This window comes from Aricia agestis, chromosome 11, assembly GCF_905147365.1.
Source record: "Aricia agestis chromosome 11, ilAriAges1.1, whole genome shotgun sequence".
In the NCBI taxonomy this organism is placed as follows: domain Eukaryota; kingdom Metazoa; phylum Arthropoda; class Insecta; order Lepidoptera; family Lycaenidae; genus Aricia; species Aricia agestis.
In genome coordinates, this window is record NC_056416.1 from 5,257,367 (window position 1) to 5,275,310 (window position 17,944).

At 36.5% G+C, this 17,944-nt stretch overlaps 1 protein-coding gene across 1 annotated transcript; it reads right to left on the reverse strand.

Annotated features, from left to right (window-relative positions):
* Positions 1–1,055: 1,055 nt before the first annotated feature.
* On the reverse strand, positions 1,056–17,944 carry LOC121731725 (non-receptor tyrosine-protein kinase TNK1). The gene is made up of 10 exons (XM_042121314.1): positions 17,555–17,944; positions 17,110–17,360; positions 16,180–16,597; positions 15,680–15,881; positions 14,297–14,492; positions 11,732–11,857; positions 11,212–11,285; positions 4,227–4,463; positions 3,580–3,705; positions 1,056–2,891 (listed from the first exon to the last, which is right to left on the reverse strand). Exons 1-10 carry the CDS (start codon positions 17,639–17,641, stop codon positions 1,795–1,797), a joined length of 2,814 nt encoding a protein of 937 aa, XP_041977248.1. The 5' UTR covers positions 17,642–17,944; the 3' UTR covers positions 1,056–1,794.

Consider the following 17,944-nt stretch of genomic DNA (forward strand, 5'->3'; position numbering starts at 1 on the left):
CAGAGTGAAAAATAAAAATATTTACTCTACGCTTACAGCTTTCATATGACCATCTGTAGTGCGGCTTTTCCGTTGCAAAAAAAACTAAATAACAGTTTTTTTTTTTACTTTTAAAAACTTATATTGTGGCGTATAAAACGTTTCAATTAATCAGTACCATAGGTCTAACTATAGGTCAGTTAACTAAAGCTGGCACGATCAACACATTTACACATTGCGCTTGTGTAGTGTCTGTGAATAAGCGCGCGGCGTGACGTCGTACTGCATACGCATCATGAAAAGTCTGCCCGTGTCTCTCGCGAGCGGTCTATCTTATGAGCGTGAAGGGGACAGTTATTGTTTTTCTTTTGCTACTGTTTATAAATACAGCGTGATGTTACAAGTCAGTCACATGTGATCGGTGTGCGGAGCCCAGCGTTCGGAACTGTACGATAATTATCGTACACAATAATACACATACGATAATTATCGTACACATACGATAATTTTGTGCCTATACGTACTATGTACGATAGCATATTATTATCGTACGCAGATTGTACGATAATTTTTATCATGATGCAAACATATATATTTTTGAACATACTGTATACTGAAATTGCATAAGTGTGAGTACTGTAAACGTGCCAGCTTTAGTTAACTGACCTATACACCTGTGTGAGAGGTTAACATAAGAGAAAGTAGAAATAGCTTACTTTGAATATTGAGCATAGAGCTGTAGATTCGTAATATCACTAACAACTAATTTTAGTATTCCAATGGCTCACAACATAAAACTATATACTAAAAAATCTATTTCTAGCAGGTACAAAACGGTTGTTTTTGTCAGAGTATTAGTAAAATTAACAGTACCTTGATATATTCTATCGGAAACTAAATCTAATGTTAATAGGACAAACAAATGTGTATTGTCTTTTGTTTCGTGAATCGTGACTACAATAGTTATAAAAGTTGTCCAGAGCCTATTGTTATAAAAACAATCAAACAGAGAAGATACTTACAATTTTTACTAAAACAAAGTCTACATAAAAAATAGACTTTTAAAAATAAAAGACAAGAAGTTACTCTGTAAATGAGTTTCTTTAAAATCTACATAATAATTGTAGAATTACTTAAATAAACCTTTTAATTCCATCCATGTATCCTTTTCTAGAATCTTTTGAGGCAAGCGATAAGACTAGCCTTGTTGACATTAATATTATAGTCAGTAAAAAAATATATCGATACATTAAAGAAGATTAAAGCACCTATGTAAGAAATCTGATACTCTACAGTCTACACTAACTTAAAATAACTGCTGTGCGAGTGACAAAGTATTTGTTTTTAATAACTTATCTATTGAGTAACACTTTAATATCAATTCTACATGAGTTTCTATTATTTAAATTAGCTGTCTCGTTATAAGGTACAGTAGTTTTATAACACATTAACCATGATTGGTCTAACGGCAATTTTAAGCAGCCAGCTTTAATTATACTGCATTCGACCGAAAGAGAAATATGTAGTATCCTGTATCCGTATACTTTTAACATTTAAAAGCTAAAAATATATTATTTTGAAATCTCTTATATAAGATTAACTTGCGGTCGAACACACCAATAATTATATCACACCAAGTAATACAATTTCACATAAATTTGGCCTCTATTTACAATATTTCTATAATCTTTAAAACATTACACCATCAAAGATTAATACGGAGTTTAAATATATATCGATAACATTTAGATTTACGTATAATCTTGTATTATACTCTAACGGATAGCAAACATAAAATTCAGGGGTATTTTATCCTCATTTAGGCTTCGAGGGGCAGGGTGGGGCCGGCCTGTGTGGGCGGGGCGTCGACTCGTATACTTCGTCGTACAGACGAGTCGCAGTGGCCTCGTATCGGGGGCCCTGACCGGGTGCCTCGTATCGGCTGGGCCCCTGCGATTGACTAGGGGCCTCATACCTACCGGCAGCTTCGTATCGATTTTGACCTTGAGAGTAAATTGGCCCCTGAGAGTGACTTGGCCCATGAGTGTGACTTGGCCTCTGAGAGTAAGTTGGCCCTTGCGAGCTACTTGGCCCCTCGCCGATTTCGCTGTATATATTGCTAGCGATGCTCGCCGTATCATGAACTTCATCATACATAGCACTAGTTGTCGCGTAATTTGAATAAAAATTTACATTTTGATACTTCAAAGCAGAATAGTTCTTGGAATTTTCTAGACACTCGAAATTCCTGAGCTTATCTCCTTCGTATTTTGGCGTGTAAATGTTTTTCTCGTAGTTGTTGCTTTGGTTAGTCGTGGATGACTTGGTATAGTAGTCTTTAGTCTCTAATATAAGCTGCTGCTGCGCTGGATTCATATCAAAATTGCTGTAAATCGGGAACTCGTTGTAATCTTGACTTGTGCTAGCGGCCTTTTGGCTTCCATAGTTACTAGCGCTCACATTATTACCATAAACATTATCGCTATTAGTATTCTTAGATCTGAGATTCAGAGATTCGGATATTCTATCGTCTAATGACATTTGTGCGAACGATTTCACGTTCAAGTCATTCGTATTCGAGTACTGAGAATTGTTCGGTGTGAACTCCTGTGGGGTACTCGTGTTACTCACACTATTATTGTAAACTTGTGTGTCGGTACTGGTGGAAGGATTTGAATATTTTAGGGACTCTTCGATGGCCTGTTTGATTTGGTCGTCGAAATCGTAGTTCGGTCTTTGGTCTTTTGGCCATAGCCCGCTGGTGTCGAAAGGGTCTTGACTAGATGTGTTCAGGTTGTCCAAGGACTTGGCTCCGTATATCTGTGAGTTGTGCGCGTTTTGTGCCTCAGAACTGGTGGTGGGAAGACTCTCGATGCTTTGCTGTCCCCAGTCCATAATCACGGTGTCTTGTTCTGAAAATATGTAGAAAATATAAGATTTGGCAGTTAATAAAGTATTTTTACAGAACATTATGTTATTGTATTTTGTTTTGATTTTATACTATCGTTGTAACTTGTACCACAACTTAGTGTTGTCGTACAGACGACAGCACTAAGCGAGCCTTATGTAATTGCATCTACTTTACTGGGAAGTTCTGAGTCTGTTTTGTTGGAAACTTTAGCATAGGGCATAATTTTTTTTAACTTTTTGAAGAGAGTAGTTAGGACTATTACAAAGCATAACAAAACTATAGTCTGTCAAAGAAGTGAAGAAATTGACAAAGAAGTGAAAAAGTGGCAACATCGTAGTGTCATCCCTTTTTTCTTAATTGATTTGAAAGGATGACACTACGATGTTGCCACTTTTTAATTTCTTTACTTTTTTGACATACTATAAGTGATAATACTTTAAGGTGTGTACGTATTCCTTGTAGAGAACATGTACACATCTTAAAGTATTTTCACTGTGAAAGTAGCAGCGCTAAAAGATTTAAAAAAAATCACTTTTGTATGGGGAAACTCGCGCGCGCTTGTTCATAAAAAGAATTGGTCTCTCAGCGCTGCTAGTTTCACATTGAACTCTCTACAAGGAACACATCTACAATAATGTTTTGTCCTTGTCCGTTAATGTTTGAAAAATTAAAAAAAAACACACAACTACCTAATTCAGGCACATCGATGGGCTCATCCAGTATCGAGTGAACATTGGGATCCGTGGACTTGGTCGGCGACCAGTAGAAGTTTGGCATTGGCGGCAGATCCAGATCGATTAACAGGTCTTCGCGCACTGCAAATACAAAAGTACACCTTATTAACATTATTAATGTGAAAGTGTGTCTGTTTGTCTGTTGGTTTCTTGGTCGGTGTGTTATTTTATCAAATGTTGGATTTCGGGATTATATCCTACGTCCTTCTCCGGGACTTATGGCAAATTTCATCAAAATCAGGTCAGCGGTTTGAGCGTTACTCATTAAAGTCGCTCAGTTAGTCGTAAACCTCACTCACTAGTCTTTTGCTTTTGTTGAAGCGACCTATCATTGATCAGTTTATTGCTGTTGAAAACTTTACTCCTGTGTCTAGCCAAAAACAAAACTTTAATTTTGGAAGCAATAATGAACAAACATTGGCTCATGCTCTTTGAATACGTATCTCGAACGCTTTCTAAAGACATTTTCGTGTTGTAACGGTGTGCTAGAGTTTCTAGCTCTTGTTGTAGCGATGCTCTATCGTTGAGTTTGTTGTATTTGAAGTGTTTGCTGGCGTTGTTGCTGGCATAACAAACTAAGCTTTAACATTAATAAAACTTACCTTGGCTCATACTCTTCGAATACGTATCTCGAACGCTTCTCGAAACGTTTTCCTGTCGTAGTGGGGTATTGGTGTTTCTTAGTTCCTGTTGTAGCGACGCTCTGTCGTTGATGAGTTTGTTGTAGTTGAAGTGTTTGCTGGCGTTGTTGCCAGCACGCGTTGACGACGGTTGCGTTGATTCGATAGTGCGTCGCTTACGGAGTTGTATCTCGTCGGTAATTCCGTTGGGAGTTGAATCTGTAAAGAGTTGTGTTTGTTAGCAATTCGTGTTCAAGATTCTTTCTATCTCAATATAGAGAGAAAGCTCTCAAAAGTAGAGCGATTTTGGAATGATAACGTAAAACGGTTTCTATTAGCAATCGCAATTTCTTTGAAAAAAATGTGTTATGGTCGCTACTAATACTAATATTATAAATGCGAAAGCGTGTCTGTCTGTCTGTTATCTTCACGCCCAAACCACTGTACCGATTTTGATTAGGTATGGAAATATTTTGAGTCCTGGTAAAGGACTTTTTTTCGAGGAAAGTTGTGCGGTAATCTCGCGATAAACAAATTTTGGCGCTACAAAGTTGAGGAGGTCATCTATCGATTTTTTTTTTATTAAGAAAAGTGTCAATAAAATATGACTCAAACGAAATTATTAGGAGAATATTTTGACTCGTTTTATGTACGTAAGATTATGGGTTACTAATGGACACGCCTTGTCTTATCAGAGATAGTCCTGCCCTAAAATACCTTGAAGGGCGCGACTTCCTGCAATGAACTTGACTATTGACATTCGATGATAAAACGATAGCAAATAGATACGAGAATCTATAATGGTTATATTATCATGACAATGTTAACTAATAAAAAAATACTAAAATAAATATGTACAGTTGATCGAAGTGTGTGTACTCCACAATCTACATCCTGAAATAAACACACACACATAGCGTGACTTGAGATAACTTAAGAATGCACCTGACCCTTAAACTTGACTACATACTTCTCTAAATCTGTAAGGTCTAGAAAACTGTTTTTTTTACACAAGTCATTCAGTTCATGAAGATTAAAGGATACGGCGACGACGATAGCGATACGAAACGAACGACGTCGGTTAAATGCTCAAGACGAAAACACGACTACTGAAAAAATGCTCGATAGTTTCTTTTTTACAAAAAAACCTTGTTTTATACACATTTTTGCTTGGAACTTCGAAGTTTCCTTTTTTTTTTATATTTTTTAATATCTAAAAAGGCATTGATAAAATCTAAATTTGCTCAAAATACTTTTTCTATTCTAATTAGCCGTTTGTGTCCCACTGCTGGGCAAAGGCCTCCCCTCTTTCCTTCCACACGTCTCTATCCTTTGCTGTGTTTGGCCACTCTTTATAAACAGCGTCTAGTTCGTCGCGCCACCTTTTCTTGGGTCTGCCCCTGTTTCGCCGACCTTTCGGTAGCCACTCCGTAACTAGACGCGCCTATACTTTTTACCTATTCATTATTGATTATAGTTCGTCTTTTAATCAAGTAAAACTAACTTGGCGATGATTCCGCGTCGTCCTTTATCACCTGGCATATGAAAGACGGGCGTGAGTGTGAAGAGAGAAGGTCGATGTTTGATTTTTTGGGTTAGTCGCCCTCTTAAGGTAGCTAGGCTCCTACATACACATAATAACGTGTTGAGCTAGCTTGGTTTCAAAGGCGCCCGCGTCATACCTTGTGTTACTATATACTGTATGATATTTATATTGTGACTACGTTCAATAAGATTACTCATGCATTCTAAACAAATAGCAAACGTCATTGGAAAATACGTCCTTAATCCGCTTACGGCGTCTTTACGTTACGTTGATGCCCGCAACTCCGACTCCGCCAAAATTCGACTATTACGCGGGAACCATACATTTTTCCGGGATAAAAAGTAGCCTGCGTCCTTTCCCGGGACTCAAAGTATCTACATACCAAATTTAAGTAAAATCGGTTCAGCGGTTTGGGCGTGAAGAGTTAACATGTAGACAGACACACTTTTGAATTTATTATATTAGTTTTTATTTCGTTATTATAATATGGATTATTGTGATGTTGTCTATTAAATGCACAAATAATGTCAATATCTTTACATAATATTTAGCAGTAAACAGCATTTATTATCGTCAATTGATTTTAGAAACAATAATATATTATTATGCAAAACATTATTATTGGTAGCACGTTCTCAGATTAACATATTATTGTTATAACCATGGCAAGGTTTTGCGTAGTTATATTTCACGGTGCAGTGTAATAGCATAGTGCACAACAAGAAAATGTAATTTGGTCGTCTTATAAAAGTGACTTTATATTGATAATCATCGTTATTGCCTCCATGTCCTAAAATAAATAATAAAATAAAAATAAATAAAATACTTTAATCGCAACCCTAGCTTTTCTATGTCAAAAATTAGGCCATAGCTAACAAAAATTAGTATTGTTTTTTTTTCTCTTTGTTTGTGCCGACGATGTTAATAGTCATGGTCCATAGACGACGACGAATTTTAAACCTTACTAATATTATTAATACGATAAAGTGTCTGTCTATTACCTAGACGTTTAAACGATTAACCGATTAAGATGATTTGGTATGGAGATACTTTGAGAAACGGGAAAGGACATAGGATAATTTGTATCTTGGCAACCACAGTTGTTTAAAGACCGCCAATGCACCAGCAGCTCTTGTGATGGACGACGGTAGTTGCTTTCTATCAGGTGACCCTTTTGCTCGTTTATAAAAAAAAAACAGTTCCCGTGCTATATCATAATTTCGCTGCAATGAGTTGTGGGCATATAGCATAAACGTAACAGTCAAGGTAGAAAAGACGAAAAGTAATATATAAATCGGTCACGGCTATTATGAATGTAGTAATTAAAAGTTATCGTGTGTGGTGACTGGTGCGTCACAGACGAAAACGTGAGCGGATGAACACGATAAGTAACATTAAAAAATTGACTTTTCATAAATGGAGGCTTTACAGCCATGCCACACGACGCGGTGCGGCGCATCACCGGAGGCCGGTGAGTGCGGCGCCGCAACGTTTTGCAGTACTGTAGCAGAGACGGACTCGAGCTCCACCATTACATACACGGTACACCCCTGCCCGCATCGTCTCCATTCCGGTGCGCATGCGGTGCAGCGCCGGAGCGCACCGGACGGCGCCGTGTGCCATACCGTACATTTTTATATGTAGGAAATAGGAGCGGCACCGGTCAGGCGCCGCACCGCATCGTGTCGTGTGGCATGGCTCTACGTACTTAGTCTACCACTGCGAAACGCGAAACAACTGCGAAACTTGTGCGAAACTGTAATAGAGCGAGATGCAGTATTACGCTTTGTCGTGTGGCGGATGAGACAGTTAATCGGTTCGCGCTGTTTGCAGTTCGCAGCGTCGGTGGACTATATTCGTAACGGAATATTATTTGAAATAACTGTGCATTAGATGTGTAGTCATATTAGCCAGGTGATGAAGTAAGATAAGTTACAATGTTTGTTCATATTATAAGGGACAAAATTAGCAAATGTCCGTATGTTACAAAATGTTACTTATCGTGTTCTTCCACTCACGTCTTCATACGTATCCAATTACGTATGCGTGCGCGCACGCTCGATACATTTTATGCCCGCCAAAAGCAGACAGATCGTCTGATAAGTCTTCTCATAAAAATGTGTTTTATAGCACTAGCCGGTTGGCAGTTGGCGTTAAATAAATCTTTGTCATAAAATCCGTACTAATATTATAAAAGTGTTTGTCTGTCTGTCTGTCTGTTACCTTTTCACGCCCGAACCGTTGAACCGATTTTGCGGAAATTTAGTATGGAGATACTTTAAGTCCCGGGAAAGGACATAAGTAGGATAATTTTTATCCCGGAAAAATGTATGGTTCCGGCGCGATACACAAATTTTATTTTTAACACACTAGAATCTAGAAAGTTGCGGGCAATTATCTAGATTCTAGTGTGTTAAAAAATGTACAAGCATGTAAAGGTGCTTTGTTGTTGTGTGACGAGTCCGCGTCGCTACACATTCTTAGATAACAAATAATCATTTGTAACTACAAGATAATTTCCATACTTCAAGTTTCCAACAGAGGGGTTATTGTGAGTTTTATTCGATCACACGCATCGAGCACGTTAACGCGAATTTATATGGAATGAAAGCAGCGCCATCTACTGGCTAACGTGGATACTGCTTTGATCCCATATAAATTCGCGTAAACGTGCTCGATGCGTATGATCGAATAAAACTCGCACTAACCCCTCAGAAATGACGATTTTTGTCGAAATGGTCGATAGAGGCTGAAATCGAAGCTAAAACATCGGTTTTCATCACTAAAAAATATAATAATTATTAAAATAACGATACACAGAATTCCATACTGACATTTTATATGAATTTTGAAAATATTTTAGATACTAGTACTACTCGAACAACTGACAGTTTTTTATTATATTTAACCAACTGATGTGCTATTAGAGGTTAATCATTTATAAAACGAAGATACTTAACAAGGCGAGTATAAAACAAAGAATCCGAACGTCTATTGATCAATCAACAATGAGTGGAAACGAGGTCGCAGGTTTGATTTCCGTTGGGACATTGTAACATTATTGCTACCCAACACCCATAGCAAGGTATGAACAAGAAGTAAGGGTGAAGCCAAACGAGCGTAATCTGTGAGTTGAGTCGCAGAATTTCGGCTGGCAGAAATTCTGCTGCATTCAGTTTCATACAAATGTCCTGTTTGATTCACACGAGCGTAATTTTATGAGTCATGATTTGTATGAAAAGATATTTACGCGACCGAAATTCTGCGACTCACAAGTCACAACTCACAAGATAATACGCTCGTTTGGCTTCACCCTTAGTAGTCAGTGTAAATATCGAAATGACTATTTTAATTATAGGTCTAAGCCTGTATTAGCATAGCTTTGATAAATTATCATGAGAATTGAGATTTCTTTCGCCTCCGCTTTAAAATCCATTCAGATCACCCGTTTAGGAGATACAATGCCACAGACCTACACACAGAACCGCTAAACTTTCAAAAATAACAAAGGAGTCTCTACTTAAGAGACCAGTGTCTCTTAAGTAGAGACTCCTTTGTTATTTTTTAGGGTTCCGTACCCAAAGGGTAAAAACGGGACCCTATTACTGAGACTTCAATGTCTGTCCGTCTGTCTCCAGGCTGTAACTCAAGAACGGTAATAGCTAGAGAGTTGAAATTTTCACAGATTATGTATATCTGTTGCCGCTATAACAAAAAATACTAAAAACAAAATAATTTTAATATTTAAGGGGGGCTCCCATACAAGAAACGTGATTTTTTGGCCTTTCTTGCTCTATATCAATAATAGCAACCGGTAGGTACTTGAATTTTTCTCAAAGTCCTTAGTTATATGTGTACTTTAACATTTAATAATAATTTTAAAATAAAATAAAAAATTAATCCCATACAAAAAAAAAATTTTTGGGCTAATTTTGCTCTGTAACGGTACGGAACCCTTCGTGCGCGAGTCCGACTTGCACTTGGCCGATTATTTTTAAGTTGGCTTCAAAACTAAAAATCCCATAAAACATCACATTATATAAGAAATTCTCGACGATAACATAAAATATGTTAATATATCAAAGTTGCAAGTTTTACTTTCGTTTATGAAAGCGATATCGATACAGCAAGTGTTACGCGCCTTATTAGTCCAGTTTATGTAATATATTATGCGGCAACGTAGCAATGAATTAACGCAGTCCTTGAATGACTTAACTGATTTAACACGTAAAGTTTATACTTGCAGGCAGCAGGTTAATGTTTATTTTGAAATTCTCTGCTCACAGCCTGTGTTACTGCCGCACTCAGAGTCGAATGTAAATTAATTAACTGTAAGTTGTAACTGAAACGAAATCTTTGAGCCATACATGATCTGTCAAACTCTTCATTAAATTGAAGTCTAGTTATCATTAAATGTCTTTGATTGCGGCAGTAAGATTGTAATCAAAAATATGAAGTTTGATTTGTAATTAGTTATTCCATGGCAAATAAGTGACATCGAAATTAGATGCATTATGAATTATGATTTATAATATTATTTATATTTACAATATACTTTTATCTCTCTGCGTAGTCTAAATCAATTAAAAAATTGAATTCTCAAGTAAAAAAACTCAGCGCATTCAAACTAGTCAAAAGAGAAATATTTTATTATAAAAATAATTAAGCGTCGAATTTCCTGTTTAGTTATATCATTGACCGAGACCTTAGTGAACTAATGCGTGGGAAACGACTAGTTGAAATAATATTCTAGTTTTAATAAATTTTTGCCCCACTCACATAATATTAGCATCTTGAGTCTTTTGTGTTTCAGACAGTCTAAACATAATATTATGATTAAGCCAAAATTTGTTAATTGCGTGGGAACCGCACATTTTTCCAGAATATAAAGTAGCCTATGTCCTTTCCCAGAACTCAAAGTATCTCCATACCAAATTTCAGCAAAATCGGTTCAGCGGTTTGGGCGTGAAGAGGTTACAGACAGTTAAGTATGGATACGTTATGTCCCTGAAATCAAATTCGCTCATCACATAGAGCAAAGTCCTGATAAGTGATAATGCACTCTTGAGTTACCTAATCCACTTAATGTGCGTATACCGACTCTGAAGGTTTAGTATGAAAATTTTCATCTTATAATAATCATTATAATGTGTTTTAAGAAATGTGATATTCCTGTCCCATGTTGGATACATAAATCATACGGCTATTATCTACGTTTATTATGTACTATCACAGTTGATTCATAGGCAAATGGCGGACCTACGTAGTTTGGTCAAATTATATCAAACCCAGTCGACAGATGACGACTTACATTGAATTAACATAATCCGACCAAATGACGTGGGTCCGTCAACTGGCTATGAATCGATTTCTTCGACGGTACACGTGGGCGACCCCTACTGAGAACGTGACGTCACTCACCTCTGCGGCTCGGCGACACGGTCGCTGGTTTTCGGGTCTGATTATTTTTAGGCTTCGATGTTGATACTAGGGTGCTGCGAAAATAACATCTTTTAAATATGTTAGCTATTTTAGAAGATATTCTTATAGCTACTATAAGAATTTTTATGAGAACTTAAATAAAGATTGATACGGATTGAAAAATATGATAAGGAGCTAATAGAATCAGCATTAGAAAATAAGTGTTGTCTACAATTTACAGGCATTTACCAACAATCGTTAAGTGACAAATAATTTTTTCGGGAATTCTATCACTCAATCCAAAGTATGCGACAAAACATCCAGACAAGCCAGTGGCGTAGCTACCTCCATATCTACCGTATCAATAATACGGGCCCCCCAACGTGTGTAAGCTACCATTCTTGAGGACCCCCCAAACTTATACGGGGCCCCACCAGGGCACGGTAAACTTGAGACAAGCTAATCGTATAACTTTATTACTTTTTGATGATGTGAATATGGAAGGAAAAAGCATATTTACCAAGGGAAAAGTCCGACTTCTAAGCTCCTTTGGTTTTGTCCTTTCCACCAATGCAACTCTGGCCTCTTGTCTATTAGAATTATAGCGTCGCCCGCTTCTATTGTCATTTGCCCCTGTTTCCTATAACTGCGAAAAAATATTGAGGTTGCATTAAAAAAAACAATAACACAATTTCTGAGGGTCCCGTACCCAAAGGGGACCCTAAAACTGAGACTTCGCTGCCTGTCCGCTTTTCTGTCACTCCTTCGTAAAATGGTAAAACAAAAAAAAGTTGCTGATACTTTTGTAACTCATTACTCAACCTACACAGCCAGTTGGAATATACGCGTGCCAAAAATAAGTAAACAGGTTTATAAGGGCTTCAACAAAATAAAGCCGTCATAACAATTTCGAGGACAAAGTTATTTTTGGATTTTAATTAGGATACTATTTCAAATAAGATTTTTTTTCAGATTGTTTGTCTTCTTTTGATTGTGTAAGTTTGTTACGAAAATAAACGAACATAGAAAATTTAGAAAACACGAAAAATTTAAGCAAATTAATAATATTATAAAATAATAATAAACAAACATAAAATATTCATAAAAACGTAAAGATATAATATGATAAGTAATTAAATATATTTTTCCATTTATATCTGGCACCTAGGTTCATATTAATTTATCAGACTATAATGAACATAATAATATAATTAAATACGTGGGTGGAAGAACCAGATAACTAACATTTTATAGCATAAGGAAAATTACTCCTTTCTTTCCTAATAGTTTACACAAGGCGTGTAACTTTCATACTTAACATCTGGCTTAATATATCTGGCTACACAATATACAATCAACTTTTTTAAAATTTCAAAATTGCCGTTTTTGTCTAGACTCTAGTCCTAGAGCCTCCATTTGTCCAAAAACGGCAATTTTTTAACTGTGACTTGCCTGTTTCTTCCACTTATGTCTTCTTATATTAAAAAACTAGCAGTAAGCAACATTTATGTCTGTTGAGTGCCAGCACTTTCGTAGTGACAACCCTAAACGATTTTCTCAGGACAGGCCCGGAGTATTTTGACCCCGCGTCCCACGACGAGGTACAAAACGAGGGGCGCACTCGCAATATTTTCACACAAACTTTCCAAAATCAAACACTTTACATACAATGAAATTGCTTTTGATATATAATATTTGCATGTTACGTTATTTTTATTATTATTTATTTTATTATTTTACACTACAAATTATATTTTTAAATATTTTTCTACAAAAATTATTACTCTCTTGTGTTTTGGAATTTGCGATCGCCTTAAAAGGCAAGGTGGACAAAAATGTCTCCGTCACCTTTTACATTTTTTTATCATATTTACATTATGATTATAAACTTTAGCACACGTAAATAAAGTCGCGAAATTAGATTGTACCCTTCACTGAAAACAGACTTAACTACAGTCAAGGGCGTCGCCAAGGGGGGGCAGGGAGGGGCAGCTGCCTTCTCCCCCTAGAGATTCTAAAAAAGTAGCCAAATAAATAAATAAAATAATAAAAACTCTTTATTAAACATACAAGGACAGAGCACAGCCAGAACACAGAAGAATAACAATAAAATATAATGCAAACAACGACCAATATAATATTAAAATCTGGTAATAGATGTAAGGCTCGTAGTACAAGTAAAAAGCTTCATGTGCTGTCGACTTTACCTACAATTCATACCTACTTTTCGCATTTATAAAGAATGAGAAAAGTATAAATTGTAGTAGGTAAAGTCAACTTGCCCCCTCCCCTGCACCATCGGCTGGCGACGCCCTTGACTACAGTACCTATAACATTTTTTTCAGAGAAATTCTTAAACTTTTCGGTTTTAATTCAATTTCAATTCAAATATTCTTTATTGTGCACACAATACAGAAAAAATACAAACAATTTAAACAAGATTACATAGGTGTCACAATGGCGGCCTAATTACTAGGTAGCAATCTCTTCCAGGCAAGGAAGGAGCGAAGGTGATACTGTGGAAGAGATTGGAATAAGGAAGGGAGGAAGGAAAGGAAAAATATTATTACAAAATTTAGTATCATCAAAGAAATTGATTCATAGGAGATGATGTACCAACGTCATTTGATCGTGTTATGTCAATTCAATGTTTGTCGTGACCTGTAGACTGGGTTCGACCATAAAATTAATATACCTAGCGGTATAGAGCAACAATCTCGAGCTGTCAAACGAAACCGAAATTGGTTTCATCTGTGTGTAAAAATATGTGTATGTATACACACAGGCATGATTGAACATGATTTCTATGAGATTAAATTGTCAACGTGCGGCACGTGCCGACTGGACGTCAAAAAAAGAGTGCTGCTGTCATGTATCACACGTCTCTTTTTAACACGCAGTGTTACTGATAGTGACATCTCTCTTGCTCAGGCCTTTGTTTCTCTATTCCGCTAGGTATATTAACTTTATGGGTTCGACATAAAGCGAACTAATTACATAGGTTTGCCATCTGCCTATAATCAACTTCTGTGATAGTATAAGCATAGAGGAATAAATATATAAGGAATCTGAAGTTAAAACTTACCTAAGACTAGCGATAGCAGTTTCGAACTTATTTGTCTCTAGGTATCGTTGTATGCCGGAGAAGGTTGGCCGCTCCTTGGGGTTGAGGTCCCAGCACTGCATCATCAGCATGTACACGTCTGGGGGACAGGCACTCGGCCAGGAGAGTCGCTGACCCTCCCTCATGATCATCCGAAGGATTTCTGATCCGTTCAAACCTGACAAATACAGGGTGCAATTAAAGCTACCAGCCAAATTTTTTTAGGGCTAAAGTATCATTAGCAGAGTACATTTAACGAAAAAATAGGGTGTTAATTTTTTTACAATAACATATTTTATCCCACTTAAAATCGCATAGAGCGGGAATGACGCGAGGGGTGGTGCCAGGGAGCCACGCGCCGGCGACGCGTAGTGTCCATTACTTGTGGACTATGGTGTTTTTTAGGAAAACTTTCGGAACCTATATATCTCACTGTTTTAGTACTGAGTAATTATTGAAAAGAAAAAATACGTGTATTTTAATTTTTAACAAGGATCAATATATCGACAATTGGTGGGAAGGTTTAATTGCAGCCTGTATAATTAAGTTACAAGTTACATTAAATTACATAAGTTTTTATGTGAATTGTGATATTTAAATTTTATGGTGGATGGTTATATGTTAGGTATAGGCCGTGCAATTTAAAGATCGCTCGGTAAAATGTTAGGTAAATTTTGTTGTGTTTTAGGGTTCGCTACCCTAAAACTCAAGACACAAGCAGGGCAAACATATGTTAATAGTAGACACACATCTATATTATCTATTAATACGTGAGCCAAAAACTTTGTATCCCTTTTGACGAAAAATAGGGAAACGTAGGTGAATGAAATTTTGCACAGTTATAGTTTATATGGTGAAGGAGTGCATCGAGCTAATATTATTTTGATATTATACACACAAGGAAAAATTACAGATTTTTGAGTGACAAGCCTATATATACGAATTGTACTCTTTTATTTATGGTTGAAGTCTGTTGACAACAAGGTGGCAAATTGAAAATGGATTATAGTTTTTTTTATTGAATCTTAGATGCTATTAGACAATGCTTACACAGCCAGTCTGAGATCAGCTGAGTCCCAAAGACAAGAGTTGAAAAAAATATGATAGTCAATATTTTTTTACAAAATATAGGTAGTCCTAATGTCGTTGAAACTAAGGTCGAATTTCGACCATTGGGCGATCTCTAGTAATGTTAATATGTCGATTGGCCACTCCAGTTTCAATGTTGATCGCGGCCTATAATTTTTAATATTTATCAATAGAATCTTCGATAGCACGACGCAGGATTGTGGGCTGTTTGGTCCGTTATAGTACTACATTTACACAAATCCGGTAATTCTCATGCAAAGCCAACTTAAAACTTACCCATCCATGGTTCCTCCCCAAACGTGTACATCTCCCACAGAGCGACCGCGAACATCCAGACATCAGATGCGTGAGAGAACTGCCTGGACCTCAGTGACTCCGGTGCACACCAGGGAAATGGCACACGACGACGCTCACTCATTACGTAGCAATCGTCAGCGTCGGGCAACGCTCGCATTAACCCAAAGTCACCGATTTTTACCTGCAAAAATATGTCTGGATAAGTTCGGGCAGGGTAAGTGAGGATACAGGGAAATTGGGATAAGTTTAGATACGGGTTAAGTATATGTGTGTTTGGATACAGGGGTGAGTACGATTTTATATTTGAGAAAATTAAAACTAACACAGCACTCATCAATTTGTTACACAATATTTTTAAACTGAAATGGTCACAACTTCAACTATTTACCAATAAATAAGTGTGATGTATTTAGAAATATTGTAATAATAATATTACATATTTTAATAAAAACAATAACTGAATTATACTCCATACATACCAAGTCTAATGTAGACAACAATATGTTTCGACAGGCCAAATCTCTGTGTAGAAATCTATTCTTCTCCAAGTATCCCATCCCAGAGGCCACTTGTTCAGACCATTTTGCAATATAATTCAATGACACTTTTCCGTCTTGTGCTCTTATGTAATCTAGCAATGCACCCATACGAGCAAGCTCGCAAACCATCATGAGAGGATGAAAAACGACACCATGTAGCTTTATTAAATTCTGATGTTTCAGACTATGCATAGCCTCTACTTCTCGTCGGAAATCATCATAGATTCCTGGCTGGGAAAATGCATCAGCTTTTAATACTTTTACAGCGACTGGAACGGTTTGGTTTGTTTGATCCGACACCTTCCATTCTCCCCTTTTTACTACACCAAAGGATCCATTACCTAACTCATTATGCAGCCTGAAAATAAAATATTTAAACTATGCAATTGTGGACCTATTTTGGTTGTTTTAACATTAAGTCAATGTTTGTTGACAATGATTTGTCTGCTGGGCTTGAGATAACCCCACAAAATAATGTAGGTCGCCGTTTGCTGAAACTATTTTCCTTTTAGAATTCAATATTTTTTATTTAATTTATAACCATTTGTAATAAAGAATATTTTCACCAAAAGTTATAATATTCATTTGAAGTGTTGTGTCAAATAATAAAAAGGTGACAATATGTGAATCAACTTGTTTACTTAAAATAAAATGTTGGCCACGACTTTAAAACAAAATATGGTAATCACAAGGGTAATGGACCATACATTTTGCCACAATAGGAACTGCCTTTCTTTATAATTTATTCTATTTGCTGACACTATTTAATGCAAACAAGCTAATGTTTTCCCTTCATAATAAGATTTTAGAATTAAGATATAGACCTGATGATTTATAATTTTTTAACTGTAAATAATAAAATTTACTGACACAATATCCTTCTCTAGTATAATACAAGTGGTCCTAGGTTCAGTCTGTGTTTGTGGCCTCAATGATAAATCAGTCTTCTCTCTGGATATTGACGATGATGAACCGAACAGTTTGTTCCAAAACTTTCGGTTCCATTGCTGCAGCTTCTTCTTTCTGACGGCATCTAGCAGCCTGCGCACACCAGGCTTACTGATGCCAATTCTCTCTAGATCCTCCGCATGCACATAGTCGAAATGAGCCAACCTTGTTATCTAAAATTAGAAATACTCTCATAAGTAACTCTATGTCCATGATAAAATAGATGTACATTTTCTTTCATGAAACTTGAACTATCTTCATTTCATCTGATGATTTTAATTACTGAGTAATGAAGAAGGAACAAAGACACCTACTGTGGCATTTGTACTATTATTATGGATCTTTATAGTTTCTAAACTAAATTTACCTGAAGCTGGTCACGAATTGGCAAGTAAAATTGTTCTAGCTGAACATTTTGGAGAATGTCACAGAGCCAGTCTGTGCCTGAGTCCATTTTGATTAATATTTAACACCTTTAGGTATTGTTATGGCACTCCAGAGAGTTTACATCCCGTGTAGGAGCTAGGAAGCCTAATAAAGATTATTATTTTAATCTGGAAATTGGAATGGCCTTGGTTTAACGTAAGAATCCTGAATTTTTAGATCATTTACGATGTTTTGTACGCACAAATTAATTTTATATAATAGAGCACCTTTAAAACACACATTAACTCATAATAAACAAACGCATTGCAGAAACTATAATACGTGCTAGCTTTTTTACGAATTTACAAAATAAATTCCGTTCCTTTCCTGG

What these genes read in the sequence shown, in the direction of transcription:
- LOC121731725 (XM_042121314.1), bottom strand. Translation starts at nt 17,641, where the DNA reads ATGGACTCAGGCACAGACTGGCTCTGTGACATTCTCCAAAATGTTCAG. An exon ending in TGTTGTCTACATTAGACTTG is followed by an intron (nt 15,882 to 16,179) that starts GTATGTATGGAG and finishes ATATTTTTGCAG; the next exon opens with GTAAAAATCGGTGACTTTGG. An exon ending in TGGGGAGGAACCATGGATGG is followed by an intron (nt 14,493 to 15,679) that starts GTAAGTTTTAAG and finishes TGTATTTGTCAG; the next exon opens with GTTTGAACGGATCAGAAATC.